The sequence below is a fragment of the Labrus bergylta genome, chromosome 8, assembly GCF_963930695.1.
Source record: "Labrus bergylta chromosome 8, fLabBer1.1, whole genome shotgun sequence".
NCBI lineage: Eukaryota > Metazoa > Chordata > Actinopteri > Labriformes > Labridae > Labrus > Labrus bergylta.
In genome coordinates this window covers 23,450,042-23,467,416 of record NC_089202.1, presented here as the reverse complement: position 1 = coordinate 23,467,416, position 17,375 = coordinate 23,450,042, and the positions used below count along the sequence as shown (strand labels likewise).

At 43.5% G+C, this 17,375-nt stretch overlaps 1 protein-coding gene across 2 annotated transcripts in view; it reads left to right on the top strand.

Annotated features, from left to right (window-relative positions):
• The first annotated feature begins 396 nt into the window (after positions 1-396).
• Positions 397-17,375, top strand: part of crppa (CDP-L-ribitol pyrophosphorylase A) — a 41,564-nt gene continuing 24,585 nt past the window's right edge. The window contains exons 1-7 of one of the 2 annotated variants that reach the window (XM_020657847.3): positions 399-767; positions 2,195-2,477; positions 5,494-5,643; positions 9,288-9,392; positions 10,887-10,932; positions 11,696-11,793; positions 17,112-17,189. In XM_020657847.3, the coding sequence (XP_020513503.2) occupies positions 538-767; positions 2,195-2,477; positions 5,494-5,643; positions 9,288-9,392; positions 10,887-10,932; positions 11,696-11,793; positions 17,112-17,189 (990 nt within the window). In that variant the 5' untranslated portion in view covers positions 399-537. Of the gene's footprint in view, positions 768-2,194; positions 2,478-5,493; positions 5,644-9,287; positions 9,393-10,886; positions 10,933-11,695; positions 11,794-17,111; positions 17,190-17,375 lie in introns of both variants that reach the window. The other variant, XM_065958217.1, reaches the window with a different exon arrangement.

Sequence of the window (17,375 nt, the reverse complement as noted above, 5' to 3'; positions counted from 1 at the left end):
ATGTACCAGGCGGCTATGAGGAAAAAGTCTGGGTAAAGTCAGAGTGAAAAAGGTCCTCGTTGCAGCAATAAATCACAGGTGTATTATAGTTTCTTTCCATTTTTGCTGTGGACAATGTTAAAAAAGGCTTTTTTCTGCAGCCTGCTTATCTACCCTGAGGCAGAAGTTAAAGGTATCAAAATAACATTGTTGCTGATGGTCTCATTTGTTTTTTTTAGGCCATAAAAAAACAAAGATATTGCAAAATGGTTTCACTACAGACATGTTACAGAGTAAAATGTTCATTAATTCAGATTTGCAAGCCTAATATTAAGCTTCACTTCATTTTCTGGTGAAGTCTATGTGAAGTCCAACCAAAATACGGGTTGTTTATTTTGAAAGAGCTTACCGGATGTACATGTTTTACAAGTTAATACTTGACAGCGTTGATACAAAATTCTCCATCCACGTTTGGACATGTTTAGGGAATAACCTTCCGTGACACCACACTCTTCCGTCCACGAATTTATGGAGTTTAACCAAAATATTTGAGGTAACATGCAGAGCGATAACTGTGGCCCGGACAGGCCCGCTCATCCGGGGATTTTCCCAACTCGAGAAGCCGGGAAGAGCGACCACGAGCCGGCGGAACGCAGCGTGGACTTCCCGGTGTCCGTGGTTCTTCCTGCGGGTGGAACAGGAGAGAGAACCGGGCTGCAGACACCGAAACAGTTTTGCTCGTTTCTGGGGCGACCGCTCATTAGCTACACTGTCCAGACTTTCGAGAGGTAGGAAAAGACTGATGCAGAAAGAGACTTAAATCTCAGTTTGTGTTTATTTTGATTCTGTCAGGGAGGCTGACAAACTGCATCCACACAGTCAGGTATTCCACTTCCGGTGTGTGTCTGCCATAAACTGTAAATATGAAGGTCTGTGCACAATATACATTTAGCTTTTGAACTTTAATACAAAATGACAGGTAAAACTTAATGACTGCCTTTTCATTTTCTTGTGGAAAAATTTCCATGAAGGAATTTATGAAGTAACCAGATGGGAATACCTGTGTAATCCTGCAAATTAAATACCTGACGAGTCAATTTTCTTTCTTTCATTGATGCACAAACCATTTTAACAGTTTAATATTCCCAGCAGTCTTTCTTTATGGTGGCCCCTAAAGGTCAACTGCAAAAACTTTTCACAGAAAGCAATAAAAATGTAACATTTCATGACACTGTTTTTATGCTTAATGGCTTTTTTTTTTGTTTTTATTATAATTTTATATACTTTATCAATCCCAGAGGGGAAATTCTGGGTTATACTCTGTTACTGAGAGAACTGCTTCTCACACACATGAGCCCGAAATACACACACATGCACAAACAGGACCTGTGGACGTGCATTAATGGAGAGATGCCAGAGTGAGGCTGCTACGCAGGGAGCGCACCAGAGCTGTTAGGGGTTCGGTGCCTTGCTCAAGGACACCTCGGCAGTATTCAGGAAGTGCCCTGGCACCTCTCCAGCTACCAGACCAACTACCATATTATGGTCCGCATCGAGACTTGATCCGGTGACCCTCCGGTTCCCAAAACAAGTCCCTATGGACTGAGATACTGCTGAGATACTTGCATTTAGTCAACCTTCAGGGCCGCCGTACTTTATATTTAAGGGATTTCTAACATTTTCCACACAAGCCTTACACCAAGAGACTCTAAAATAAAAGCTACAGCACCATGTTATTACAAAGATTTTCACTTATCTTGTTTTGCACAGAAAAAGTCAAACCAAAGCTCTTCATACATTAATTGAGAGACCAACATAATTTACATACTGCAGGTTTTGGTCATGAACTAAAGGAATAGAATAGAATAGAACTTTATTTGTCCACAAAGTGGAAAATTGTCTTTGGCTTCACAAGAACAAGACAGAAAGAACGTTATGACAAACAACACAACATTCAAGCACAGCAGGAAACCAGGAGAGCGCCTGTAGTCCTTGACAACATCACAGTCAGCATTTAAAATGTAAAATTATAATTTAGTATAATGATAAGCCAGGGTTTTAATATATTTCATAAACCAAAATGGTTCATGATTTTGGGGAATGCTCCTCATATAAGGAGCGTGGGTGAATGTTATGATCTTCCTATCTTCTCTGGGCTTTCTGATGACGCCTGTGACTAAACGGGCATAACTGAGTGACTGCTGCGTTCTTGCAGGTTGTCATGGATCCAGAGCATTGTAGTCGTTGTAGCCAAAGAACACATGGACCTGATGACGGACATCATCCAGCGCTTTCAACACAGGAAGGTTCGAGTGGTGCCAGGCGGCTCCACTCGTCACAGGTCCATATGGAACGGAGTCCTGGCCCTGGGGGGCGAGGCGGAGGGGGAGGCGGCAGCAGGAGACCGACCAAAGGTGGTCATCATCCACGATGCGGTGAGGCCTTTTGTGGAGGAGGACTTCCTTTACAAGATCACCATGGCTGCCAAAGAACAAGGGGTCAGTATGATGAATGCATGTCCTTTAAATGATTTAGCCATTCTCATTTAGGCCTGTCAAGTATTTATTTCCTCAGGTTTATATTTTTCATGCTTGGAGGGCCTGGTTTCCTCCCTGATTGCTCTGCCACCGAGTGTTTGTAGTCGGAGTATTGCAGAGCTACACAGACAAAGATGTACAAGTATGTTATGCTCAAGATGGCGTAGGCAAAGCTACAGAAGTATAATGCTCTTTAGAAGCCCAGATCTCCAAATCGTGAAATCCTAATTATCAAGTCCATTGTTTTCCAGTTTCAGATCAATACAGTTCATCTACCGATCAATATCAATTTAATTTGAAAGGTCACATATTCTCCTCTTTTTCAACCAGTTTAAATAAGTCTCAGAGCTCCCTAAAACATGTCTGTGAAGTGTCCTGTATTTGATCATGTCTATAAACCCCTCTATTTTAGCCCTGCTCAGAACAGGCTGTTTCTGTGTCTGTACCTTTAAATATGTAAATGAGCTGTGTCTGACCACGCCCCCTCTCTGGAAGGGCTTGGGTGTTCTCAGGCTTTCTCGCTCCATGTCCTATTGTTTACGGTGAGAAGGCAGACTCAGAGGGCAGAACAAACACCTAGCTGTGGGAGTGTCACCCACCTGGGGGAGGGGTTACTGCCCTTTGTGATGTCATGAAGGGAAAATCTCCAAACAGCCTGTTTGAGCACACATTTTCTGAAAAGTGGAGCAGGCAACAGACGGAGAGGATGGACTTTTCTCATCATTGGGGGGTTTGTAGACAGACTAGAGACACATATTAGTGTTAGAGGAACATGGTGAAGAGGATTTTGCAGAATGTGACCTTAAGCTCCAAATAACTACATTGATACAGAGATTTGTACAGTTTGTGCATCGTCGATTCAGGAGAAATGAGACTGCTTCTTTTAGTTGTTTAGGGTTTAGTATTTTAAACTTGCTTCTGAAGCTCCAAAAGTAAGAGTGGCCTCTCCTTCCAATATCGTTGTACTTGTGTAATGACAATAAAGGTATTCTGGTTCCATTTCCAAGAGAACTACATTAAAGAGATAAAATGTAATCCTCCCAATCTGGAGGAAGAATGCCACACAGCAGATTCAATGAACTGGAGCTTTTTAATTCAACTGCAGCTGAAAACCAGTGCCCAGCCCGTTACAACACAGAGAGTAAACAGATCTATCACAGTTAGATTTTCACCTGGTGGGATGACAGGTTACCAAACGCAACACGTGTGTTTAGTGTGTGTGGCCTGTGGCTCATTTTTCAAACTGTGCAGTTTGAACAAAAACAAACGCTAAAAATAAGACCAAGTCAAGTTTTCCATTCGAGTTCAGACCAAAGACGACAAACACTTCTCATGATCGTAACTTTCCCTCCTCCCTTTTGCACCCGTTCTCCGTCCATCTTTTCATAAACTGTTTATCAAGCCGACGGCTCCATCGCTCCTGGTGTAAGCGTTTATTCGATTGCTGATGGATGGAACACATTCGGGCTGTAGTCACAGCCGCTGTGACAACACGCTCGGCGATTAACTCTCATAATGATTCATGGCTGAGACGCCGCTAACTGCAGGTCACACAGGTTGTGAAATAAAGCGAGCGCTCCCTGACGTGAGACCAACGTTCATGGCGTGTTTCTGAGTGTGTGTGCTTGGTGATGAACTCTCACAGCAGGCGGTCTGGTCTTCGTTATCCTGCTCGTGTCCACGCTCACGACAGAACCACCAGGCAGCAGATTCATTTGGGTTCTAACGCCATGTGTAACACGCAGAACATCTGTTTGCTTTCCTTTCATTTGCAAGATGTTTCCCTCAGATTTATGGATTCGTTGGTACTCTGTCATGTGGCTTCTCTGTGATCAAAGTTTATTTTTGATCAGGGATAAATGCCGTCATTAAAAATATTGAGTGTATGTTGAGCTAGTAATTCAAATACTTTTATTTTACAAGATTTATTTTATATCTTTATTCAGATAGGACAGTCAACAGAGAGAAAGGGAATCTGAAGAGAGATTTGGTAATGAAATGTGGGAAAGGAGCCACATGTCTGACTCGAACCTGGTCCGTCCGCCTGGAAGACTCTAGCCTCCATTAATAGCGCAACCTAAACTAAATAAAGGCATAAAAGACAAAAAAAAATAAATAGACAGAGTGCAGAGGAGGTGACATCGTTTAAATTGCTCAAAAAACGTTTCCAACGTCTTTAAACAATTTAGACAATGTGCCGGAGTTTGCTTGCAATTTTAGGTGGTTAAAGGAGCAGTATGTAACTCTGTCACCTAGTGTTTAAAATGGGTACTGCAGTACACATTAAAAACATTGTAGAGAGCTGTCTCCCCCCGTCCCCTCCTCTCTAGAGTCGATGCTCACACAGGTTACCATGTGGTGGACACTGAAGCTTCAGTGTTTAGCCAGCTCTGCATCGGTCTGTAAACCTTTCTGTGTTCTAACCTCTCTCCATTTTTTCAAAAGCATCTCCAACATTGATCCTAGTTTGAGCACGTTTCTGCTCGTGGAGCTTATTAGAAACATGCAGAGGCTTTTTAGGTCGGGTACAATCACTTCTAGCTGAACCACTTCTCTTGCCCGCTTCCATCGCTGCAACACCTGTTGACCTGATAACTGCTCTCATATCTGGCAAACCAAGGGGTGTCCAAAACCGCCGTGTGAGGGAGCCTTAAAACCGCCTACCCTCTCTGGTCCAAACAAATCCAGAGCATTCAGGACCAGAATCTAAAGTTAGAAGGAGGACATACTGGCTGCTGCATTTTTGTCAGAGAAGCCAGCACTTCAACATAGCATGTTTCCATAATGTCTGATCATATAGTAAGGTCACTCACTACTACACATCTTACTGAGTGGTCCTTTAAAAACAGGACAATACCAAATATTGGGTGTCTAGGTCTTGATTTTTACTTGCATCTTACTGAAGTCTTACTCAGGGAATTTTAAAGTTATTTCTAATTGCAAACACTACAAATGGACTCTTTTCTCCTCCATCCAGGCAGCAGGAGCTATCCGCCCCCTTGTGTCCACGGTCATAGCCACCACGGCTGAGGGTTACCTGGATCATTCTCTGGAGCGAGCCAAGTACAGAGCCAGCGAGATGCCTCAGGGGTTCACGTATGATGTCATCTATCAAGCCTATCAGAGGGTACTGTCTCTTACCTTAACACGAGATGGCTCATCAGAGAAAATGTAGGGATGTGATTCTTCAGGATTACTCTAAAAGCTTTCTGACTCTGATTAAGTGTTGTTTCCCCAAAAGCCACATTTGTTAAAGTAACATGTATTCTGGGATGTACAAATCAAGTCCTGAAGGGATCTGCTCTTTGATTCTGATGTTGATTGTGGCCTTACAAGAACCTCTTAAATCTTATAAAATGACATGTCAGGTTGAGATTCACTCTCTAAAAATGACACTACTTAGAAGACAAAGGCGTTTCTGATTGTCGTACATCATAACGAGCCTTCACAGTCGCTCATTGTTCAGATGATGTGCAGCAACCTGCAGGTCTTCACTGTGAGGAGGAGGCGGCGGCATTGGTGCTATCACTTTCACTCTGTCTCTGCTGCATCTGGGAAAGAAATGAGACATTAATATATTCTGCCACACTGCAGCAGATCAGTCTGTGGAACAAAAGTGAACATTTGGAAAAATAGTATAAGAGGGCTGAAGCTAAACGGCACATTTAGGTGGATGAAGATGAATAGTCTCAGCAGTTGAGTGCCTTTTAATATGCGTACCTGAAAATTGGAAAGAATGGCTCCTCTCTGACGTGAGCCGTAAATGTGTTGAGTCTTTTCTGACAGCGGAGGCTCATTGCTCTGACTTGGCGGGATGATCTGAGCCAGCTTTGAGTTGAAGAGGTTGACCTTGTTTATTTTTCAGACACTTTCAGTTTGCTTTTTCAGCTTTTACTTCATTAGACGCTTCTTCTGATTGCCAGGCTTTTTTGAAGGACGCAGGCAAACTTTGAGCTAAGAGCAAAAATATGCCTCCAAACTGGAGCTCCGGTTATTTTTATTCCTGGCACATGTGAATCCTCAGATTGCTCTGGGAGCCCGGCTGGCTTTGGTGTTGGCCTTTTCAGAAAATGAGCTCATATTTGTGAGGCTGTGTCAGGGCCAGTTAAGTTGCAAAAATTAGGACAAACTTGGGAGGTCGCTGGAGAAGGGGGAGGTTGGGGTTGCGTCCCCCTCTCTCTCCTCTTCTGTTGTTCTCCTCTTCTCCAACCTTTGAAAAGATTGGGAAAGTGTCAGGTTAGCACTGTAGGACATACTCATGAAAAATCTCTTGAGAGCTGCACATTTGTAGCTTGACATCCATTGAGAGCAGAAGAACTTAGGGCTGAAAAGACAAAAGGGGGGAGACACTTTATCCAGTCCCCTGTGGAAGCTTTTGTACCAGCAGAAAATGCTGAAGGTTAAATTACCTCAGAGCGAGAACACTTTTTTGCTGTAATTTCTCTCTAATGTTCCATTGAATAAAAGACCCACATCGCTTTTATAAGTTGGTAAAATATTGCCCAGATGTATTCTCAGGTAGCAGGAGCGTGTGTTTGTAGTTCAAACTGCTTTTTAAACTGAATGAGCTCATCGTCTTAACACAGAACTCCACAGACGGAGCTTTCCCAGCTTAGAATCAGAGCACACAATGTTTTCAATACATTAAAGGAGCAGTATGTAACTCTGACACCTAGTGTTTAAAATGGGTACTGCAGTACACATTAAAAACATTGTAGAGAGCTGTCTCCCCCCGCCCCCTCCTCTCTAGAGTCGATGCTCACCCAGGTCACCATGTGGTAGACACTGAAGCTTCAGTGTTTAGCCAGCTCCGCATCGGTCTGTAAACCTTTCAGCGTTCTAACCTCTCTCCATTTTTCAAAAGCATCTCCAATATTGATCCTAGTTTGAGCACGTTTCTGCTCGTGGAGCTTATTAGAAACATGCAGAGGCTTTTTAGGTCGGGTACAATCACTTCTAGCTGAACCACTTCTCTTGCCCGCTTCCATCGCTGCAACACCTGTTGGTTTGACCTGATAACTGCTCTCATATCTGGCAAACCAAGGGGTGTCCAAAACGGCCGTGTGGGGGTCGCCTTAAAACCGCCTACCTTCTCTGGTCCAAAGAAATACACATACCGGTGTTATGGTCTAAATTAGTGACCCGCCTACTGCACAGAAGATGATGATTTTTCAGTGATATTTATGGTCTTGGTCTCGATTAGTGTGGTCTACATTTCAACACTAGGGCACAGCTTTTACATTTAAATGTTTTGCTCATCAAACTGAATTCTCCTGCTGATGTGGTCAGATTTATTTTTAGTTGAAGGAAGTTTATCGAAATGAACCGATGTTGAATAAAGTGAAGCTGAAAGAATCAGGCCCTGAGATTACTATTTGCCTCTTCTTGCACAAGCCAACATTTCTGCAGTTCAACAAGAAAGTGAATCAAATCGTATAGAACAGTGTGGGAACATTTCTTACGAGCAGATGAAATCAAAGCTCTTAATTCATAAAGATGAGAGTGTTACAGGACACTCGGTCCATCATCCAAAGAAAACAGTTTTATCTCAAGTGTTTGCTGAAATATGACAGCAGGGTCATGTCCTGAGACGGTATTTGAAATGTTTCAGATAGTTTAGTGAAATATCTGCAGACAGATCAGGTTGAAGAAGAGAATCTGTCGGGGAAAGATCCAAATGTTGGACAAAACCAAAAATGATCTCAGGAATACTTGGACAGAAAGAAGCGCCTTCTCCAACACGTTGTAAATCAGACCGCACAGAAAAAATGTAAAATCCAAAACATTTATTTAGAAGAATCTTTAGCACATTTATGTTCCATATTAGACTTCTCTTGTAGCTCTCAAATGTCTTAAATGTGGGGTGCTGTTGGGGCGCGCACCCCATGTATGGAGGCTGTGGTCCTCCAGGCTTGCACCCGGGGTTCAAATCCGACCCGTGGCTCCTTTATCGCATGTCATTCCCCACGCTCTCTGTCCCCTTTCCTGTCTCTCCAATAAAGGCACAAAAAGCCCAAAAACAAATCGTACAAAAAAAAGTCTCAAATCTACAGCAAGACATCCAGTAAGCATTTAGCTGAAATCACTGCTGTACTTACAGCGCACTCAAACTAGAACCAGTTGCCCCTTACCGTGCTGAAGCATGACTCCCCCCACCTCCCCATTCCCCCGCTGGCCTGCACTCACACTGCTCCAGGACTAACCGGGCCTGAGCACGGTTACCTAACGTTGTAATACAACACAGGTATGTCTGTTCTTGATTATGAAGCGTGCTCAGTTTACAAGACAGGCAGACAAATAAAAACAGGTGATGCACAGTCAAGTGCGTGTCCGAGAATATGATTACAACTTCACTGACTTTGTGGCATATTTGGAGTCATTTTAGTCGGATACATCCAGACAACTCAACAATGGAAGGCTTGGGTTGTTTACACGTCCTGTCCACGTTTTGTACCCGTGCTTGAGCAACCAGTGCTTGAGCAACCGTCCCATGCCGAAGCAAACCTCTTCCATCCGTGCAAGGTCCAAGAAAGTGTACCGTGCTTGATCATGGAACGCTGCCCGCACACAAGTCAAAGAAACTGGACTTTTGGGGGCACACATGCTTGTGCACGGTACAGATTGTCTAGTGTGTGAGTGCACCCTCAGAAACAACCTGGTAAAGGTGCTGACATGGCAAGTGAACGTTTCATCTAAATGTGACCTAAATCTACTTTTAAATGAAGTGTTAGTGATTGACTTTCCTCTCCCCTGTGTCCCCTCTGCCTGCAGTGCACTGAGTCAGACTTTGAGTTTGGCACCGAGTGTCTCCATCTGGCTCTGCAGTACTGTGGCACCAACGCCAAGCTCATCCAGGGGCCGCCAACGCTGTGGAAGGTGAGCTCGCCAGGGGCCTGGTGTGGGTTGAAGATTGTAGATACTCTTGACATTTTGACTCGCGCAGCTTCACATGCCAGCGTGCAGATTTATCACGTGGGCACAAAGAAAGCTGATGGATTGAAAAGGAGGTTTTTCTGGCAAATACTGAAACGCACGTAAATATTGAATGTGACGTCCAGGATTAGTATGTGGAGTTTAGTGAACGGAGTTGTGCACTCAACCCTCTGTGAGATTGTATAACTCTTTGATTAATCACTCAGATAACATAAAGACTCCAAGTTCAATTAAATATTATCTTCCCATGAAGATCGATGGTTTTATGTGCTGAGGTTTTCGGTTTTCGGTCTCCAGCCTGATAAAAAATGTATCTGGAAAGAATTTAGTTTATTGTGCTGAAAGAGCAGAAGAACGACATTTAGATTACGGCTTTTGTTTCCAGAAATAATGCCTCAGTTACCCAACCTTTGATTGTGATATATAAAGCCATGACGCCGAGCCAAAGGTCAGGTGTCTCTTATTTATGAGCGATTAAGCTGGAGAGGGATAGTAGTGAATCTCTCAGGATCAGCCAGTTTGGTCCATAAAAGGGATAATAAAATGAAAGTTGCGTTTTTGATGCAAAACATGAGCCCTGCAGACTCATAGTAGATATGTGACTGACAGGCGTTGTGGCTGTTAGACAGGAAGCTTGATGATGCGTTCGATTTGACTTCAGAAGTCTGAAGCGTCATCAGGAAAGCCCCCCTGAAGTTAGAATTTGGACTGGGTAAAGTCTTGAAAGAATTTGGACTCTGGGAACTTTCAGTAGCCGGAGTTCAAATCCAACATGGCTGCTACATGCATCTTTTAAGCTCTTTCCATTGAGTTTATTAGCAGCTTAGTCCTCTATTTGTGTAATTAAATCAATCACATCAAAAGTATTGTACAAGTTGTATCTGTGGATGTGTTACTCCCGGAGGCGCCCATGTTGCTCCTCTGACTTGTTGCCAACAGGCAACTGGAACGTGTTACTTGCTAAATGGAATTCACCATAAGACCTGCCCAGCTCCACCTCTTTGTCTGTTTCTAAGTTGACCAAAAGTTAGTGCGAGACAGAATTTCAAATATGGTGGCCGTCCTCATGTAGGCATCAAAAACCAATGGGTGACATCACTGAAACTACGTCCATGTTTTTTTTTACTGTTTATAAATAGAACCCATCCTGTTTTCTAAACTCAAGTTTAGTCTCTGGGTCCATAGCAGCAGGCCGACCAACAATCCCAGGGAACCTACACGACATTCTGATTGAAGACGACAAGTCACTGGAGGCGTAAATATCCCGGCTTGAAAGGGCTGAGTAGGGCTTCTGAAACGGTTTCTGATGGGACACTGCTGTGAATTTAATTTAAATGTCCTTAAAACTGAAACCATCAGTTTGTCCCAATAATTCTATAATCCTTTTCTAATTTGTCTGAACTGGTTCATGGAAAAAAAAGTTGTTTTGTCCTCCAGGTGACTTACAAACGAGATCTGGCGGCGGCTGAGTCCATTATCAAAGGTGTGTATGCAGAATCCCGTCGTTTCCTGTATGTACTGTGCGTTGTGGACTTTTCTGTATGCACACATGAAGCATGAATGTCGAGACAAAAGGTTGACGGTCGTCTCAGACGGGGGGAAATGAAGAGTTCTTGTCTGAGTGAAGAGTTGGAGATGAATAGAACAAACTCTGAGCGAGTCTTTGAACCATTGTTCAGCTTCGTCGGCCTGCGAGAACTACGCACAGCAAGTCAGGACAAGGGAGAATTTCACAATCAGAGAAATAAACACAGACACATATTTCAGCCTTTAAACACCTGGACCAACAATTACCTGTTTGATGAGGAGCGCAGTGAGAACTCCCAGAGACCGGGATGTGAATGAATTCATTGTGTGTTGACACACAATGAATTCTGTTCCACAGCAGTGTGAGACGTGGAAGAAAGTTCTCACGTCTGTCAGTGTGATGAACTGTCGAGTGTTTCAGAATCTGTGTGTGCGTGCGTGCCTGTTACATTGTGTGTCTTGGTAAAAAGTGTGTTTGTGGTAACTCCAACTGACTGGTATTTAAATTGTTGGTTCTATATTTCCATCAGTTATCAAAGTCAGAGAAATAATAATAACCTTCTGAGAACATCCTCTCCAAATATGGATTCAGAGTTACATGTGATTGGACACGGAGCTGTCCCCTTTTGGAGAAGCCTTCATTTTCACCCTTTTGGTATAATTCAAAACAACTGATTACCACCGGAGTCTAACACGAGTCATCCGTCTCCCTCCTTCAGACGCTCTTTCACAGTCGGCCTGTATCATCACAGGTGGATCTGCACATGCTGCGACGCTGGCTGGCGCTCTGCAGAAGGCTGCGGGAGCTCTCGACACGGTAAGAATGGTACAGTTACAGCTGATTAACATGTCGGTTATGTTGATGACAGCTTTTAAAAAAAAAAAATTATCCTATGGGCTTGGCATTTTTGTTTTCCTTTATCTTCTCAACCATCCCTTCACCTCAAATCCCCCCACAAACTCAATGTGAGCTCCGCCTGGGTGGCCCCGGTGGTGAAACCTACCATCTGTGGTCAGGCCTCTGATCTCGCTCGTCTGGGACATCCAATCTCTGCAGCTTTTCCTCCTCCTCATTTTACCCCTCCGTCCCTCCCCTCCATGCAGGAGAGTTAGATGGCAGTCATATTTTACTGCACCGAGGGAGTTTGCTTGATTAATTGAGTGTTTCTTGATGGGGTCTTACCTCGTCTTTCCCATCAGTCTACCACTTCTGCACAGTCAGTTTTGACAAGGGCCCAGTTTCCACCACAGCTCAAATCCCTCCCTTTCACTCTTGATCTTCTTTTGGGCAATTGAGATTCCCAAGTTGCAAAGATCCTCCGTCTAATTTGTAAGATTGCTCCTAATAGACAATGGAAAACAATATCCATATGCAAAACCTGTAAGTGAGTGACAGTTTGAGATATTCAATGAGACAGCAGTGACCACATCGAAGTTCCATATGTGAAAGGCTCTTTTTCTTCTCGATAACTTTTGGGTTTCCCTCGAGCAAGCCACGTAACCACTAACTCAAGAACTACTTCTTACTGAGGGAAGAAATCTCTGTCTGCATGTTTGTCGAGATATGTCGATTCAACTGTCTTCACACTTGTTGTTGTTATTGTTCAGTACAGTAGAGAGGGAAGTGTAGAGTAGGAAGTCGATAGCAATTCTGCAAGCAGCAAGAAGTGGAACAAAGCAACTGGCCTACTCTGGACCAAGTGGTGACAGATTAGAGATGAAATCTTTTATATCGATATCGGGTCCGATATTGAAATACTTTACATATCGGATATCGGACTGACGGCGCCGTTCCACGTCACAGATCAAGAAATATGGTTGGGCAATTCAAACATTCTCAGTTTGCTCAGTCTCTTTTTGAAGACGTTCAGACTGACCTGTCAGAAGTGTCCACCAATCGTCTCCATGACGACGTTTAGACGAGATAGAGCAGCTCCTTCTATGCGATCAAAGGTACAGTTTCTTGGGGAGCTGGTGGTGCAGTGGTTGGTGAGTGCGCCCCATGTGTGTGGAGGCTGTGGTCCTCTGGGCGGGCGGCCCGGCCCGGGTTCGAGTCCCACCTGTGGCTCCTTTCCTGCGTGTCGTTCCCTACTCTCTCTCTACCTGATTTCCAACTCTATCCACTGTCCTATCACTCCAATTAAGGCACAAAAAAAGTACAACTCCTACACTTCAGTTTAAAAGATATAATTTAAAATACCTGACGGTTTTTGCTGCTTCCTGTTTGTATTTGAAGACAGCACAAAACAATATTGGGTTTACTACAGCTTTGTGTAGCCTTACACATAATACCAACAACAACAATAACATTATTTGTTAAGATATAAAAATATTGGAATCAGTATCAGTATTGGTACATATGTATGTATTGGAATTGGATCAGAACTGAAAAAAAGTGGATCAGTGCATCTCTATTACCATGCAAAAAAAAAACTGCAGTTCCTCAATTGTCCACTTGAGGCTGGCTCTAAAAGCCAAGGAAGTCCCATTAACACCCATGCAGAAATAAACATGTACACAGCCTGGTGCAAAAAATGTTTTTTCTTTATTTGATGATATGGTTTGTGATATTAGGGAAAGTTTGAATTTGGCATGTTAGGGCCCATGTAGCTTAGTCGATAGTGAGCGCACCCAATGTACAGAGGCTATAATCGTCCAAGCGGGCGGCCCCGGTTTGAATCGACATGTGGCTCCTTTTCCACGTGTCATCCCCTACTCGCTCTATCCCTGATTTCTGACTTTAGCCACTGTCCTATCTCTTCAATAAAAGTCGAAAAACACTAGAACATGGGCCGTGTTGGTGCCGGGCTTATTGAAATTTTCATTTCTTACTGCAACATTTACTCATTCTTGTGTATTGAAATCGTAGTTGGAATATCAGTTTATCACAATTGTAGTAACACAGATTTTATGTGCTTATGTTTTAAACCCATCACCTTGTAGTAATCTCCACAAAGACAGACGGGCTGACAAATGGCCCACACATGGCTTCATTTACAGAAACGTGTTTCCAGGGTCCTCCTGACGTGTATGTATCCCCTGAGTGTGGCTGTTGACGGCGGCAGAACACACCACTTTATCTTTTTCCACGTCCCACTGTGATCAGTTTAGTCCATCCCCCATTAAAACCGCTCCAAGTCCTTCATCAGATCATGTCAAAGGAGCGGATCTGCCTGTCCAGTGTTGGACGGGGCCCCAGAGACAGATGGGGTCGGTGTCAGTCTTTTTGGAAAGGCTGATTGGAGCCGTTCCCTTCTGTGCTCAGGTGGCCGGTGGGGCCGGTGGGGCTTTTTCCGGTACGCGTGTTCTGAAACGGATACATCCTTTTCAGGGAGTTCTGCAGGGAGGAAGAACGGAGGGGGGGGGGGGATGAAAGGCAAAGTTGGACGGAGCAGAAGAAGAATTACCTTTGTCCCAGCGCCACTGCTCGAATCTAATACCAGGATAAGCTAGGCTGAGCCGTCCAAGCTCAGCAGAAAACTGACTGTGTGTGTGTGTGTGTGTGTGTGTGTGTGTGTGTGTGTGTGTGTGTGTGTGTGTGTGTGTGTGTGTGTGTGTGTGTGTGTGTGTGTGTGTGTGTGTGTGTGTGTGTGTGTGTGTGTGTGTGTGTGTGTGTGTGTGTGTGTGTGTGTGTGTGTGTGTGTGTGTGTGTGTGTGTGTGTGATTTGGCAGTGAGTGAGAGGAAGACAAAGTGATTAAGGGATTCTCTCAGCAGGATGTTATCGGATAGATCCATTTGATGCAGTTTAAATCAGGCTCAAACAGAAAAGTTCAGTTGTTTTAGAATAAATACAAAAGTGAATCTCCTGGAAACACCAACGTCCGGTGGGAAGAACATTTTTGTTTATTCTTCCAGGGGTGATTCAGTGAACACAATGCCGTTGTTTTCAGGAACACCCTGTTCATTATCTCACAAATACACACATTCATTCTTAAAAACTAGAGAACAAACATTAGACCAACCAGCATCTCCACGAGCACAGTAGGGTCCAGCTCAAAGCATTGCAGTGGTTGTCACAAAACTTCTGGCTCTCAAACATGAAATGAGTTTATCATATTTTTTATTGTCACACATACAAAAAAAAACAAAATCAGACCTATTTGGGTTTTGGAACCAGGATGTCAACATGTTCATTTCTGCTGTAAAAACAGGCTTTTTAGAATGGGTGTGTATGTGACTTCCTGTGCTTCTGCAGCCAGCCTCTAGTGGACACTCAAGGAACTGCAGGATTTTGCATCAGAATCCAAACTTAGCATTGTTGTCAGAGAAGCCAGCACTTTAACATAACATGTTTCCTTAATGTCTGATCATAAAGTAAGGTCACTTACTATACTTACTACTTACATATTGGACCTTAAAGTAAATCTTAATGACATTCTGCATCCTCACTAAAATATACTTTCACACCTTATTAAATCCATTGGAGTGCGTAGCTCTCTGCTGTGCTGAGCTCTCAAACTCTGTTTTTCTTGTGTCCTCAGTGGTTTAGTCTCCGTGGCTTCTCGGCTCTCCAGGCCATACCTAAATTTAAATAAACATTCCTTCTCTGGGATTTCATGCCCAACCTGGTTTAGATCATGTCAAATATCTTAAACCCTGCAAATCTACATTTCAGACTGAAATGATTTTCCTCCTGAAGCCACGGGCAGTTATCTTTCAAGACCAATTAACCCTCTGACATGTGTTTCCCATATCCATTTCACATTTCCAATTACATTTTGTTATTTCAATGTGTACAGCAACTGTACCTCAGTGCCAAACACAGACTGTGGATGTTTATTTCTGTGTTTATTTCCTGCGTGTGTGAAATTGTAGGACCCGGCTACAATTACAGTTTGAACAACAAGAAGAATGTCAAGCGGACATGGTGGGTATGTCGTGCTATCCAGTTGCCTGATGTCACTCAGGTGCCAAGGTCTGAAACTGAATGGAAAGATCAGGACCAAAATGTCCTGAGCAATTAAACTTTTACCATTTTAGGATCTGTGACTTGCAGTGTGATGATCTTCAAGCTGCACAGTGTTCGATAGCTGTCTCCAAATTTAGCATTTGACAGAATTTTCCAGCCTGTTCTGACCTCTAAAGACAGGACCCACCACAAACTCTTTCAAGAATAATGGCGACCAAATCTCTAATATTCTTTAACCAGTAAGATTTATTTAATGAAAGATTGTACCGTTAGGACCTCAGTTGGTGCAAAACATGTGACACGCTTCAAAAGCGCCTCATGGAGCCAAATTTTTTCCAGGCACGCCTTCATGACCCTGAAAACAGCTCTGCCACCCTCTCTTGGGTCCCGGCCCGACAGTTGAGAACCACTGTTCTAAGTAGCCTTACCAAAAAAAGGCTTAACATTACAACATTTCTAAAGTTATTAAAGGAGCAATATGTAACTCTGACACCTAGTGTTTAAAATGGGTACTGCAGGTCAAATTCTAAACATTGGAGAGATCTGTCTCCCCCCGCCGCCTCCTCTCTAGAGTCGATGCTCACACAGGTTGCCATGTGGTGGACACTGAAGCTTCAGTGTTTAGCCAGCTCTGCATCGGTCTGTAAACCTTTCTGTGTTCTAACCTCTCTCCATTTTTCAAAAGCATCTCCAACATTGATCCTAGTTTGAGCACGTTTCTGCTCGTGGAGCTTATTAGAAACATGCAGAGGCTTTTTAGGTCGGGTACAATCACTTCTATCTGAACCAGTTCTCTTGCCCGCTTCCATCGCTGCAACACCTGTTGGTTTGACCTGATAACTGCTCTCATGTCTGGCAAACCGAGGGGCGTCCAAAACGGCTGTGTGGGGGTGCCTTAAAACCGCCTACCTTCTCTGGTCCAAAGAAATCCAGAGCATTCAGGACCAGAATCTAAAGTTAGAAGGAGGCTGGCTGATTTTTTTTGTATCCATTAAATTGTTCATGACAGAGAAACAAGCGGGTGCACTCGCACTCTAACTGATTGAAGAAGTGGCTGAAACAAAAACCAGAAGGCTCCTGACCTTTGAGCAGTGCAGTCAATCAGTCATTTGACATCAGATGTATGAGAAGCAGCTTTTCCTTTTTAAATGTAATCACTCAGGATCCTGTAACAAGCAGAACAGAATATTCAACATCAGGATATCTGTGTATCTGTGTCCTGCAGGAGCTGGAGGTCATCCCAGATCTGATGGGGGAAAACGCCAGCTATCTGTTAAAGGAGTGGAACTTTATCCGGGTTTCTGTGAGTCCCAATTTTAAGCAGAACTCCTCTGAGAAATAAAAACACGTCAATGTAAATATTCATGATCACTTCTGGTGAAAAGAGGGTCTAGATTTTCTGAAAGCTTCTAGCATAATTCTTATCTTTGTGTTCATCATGGGAAAATGTTCTCTTATGTAAAAACGTCTTATCTGGTTTTTCATTTCC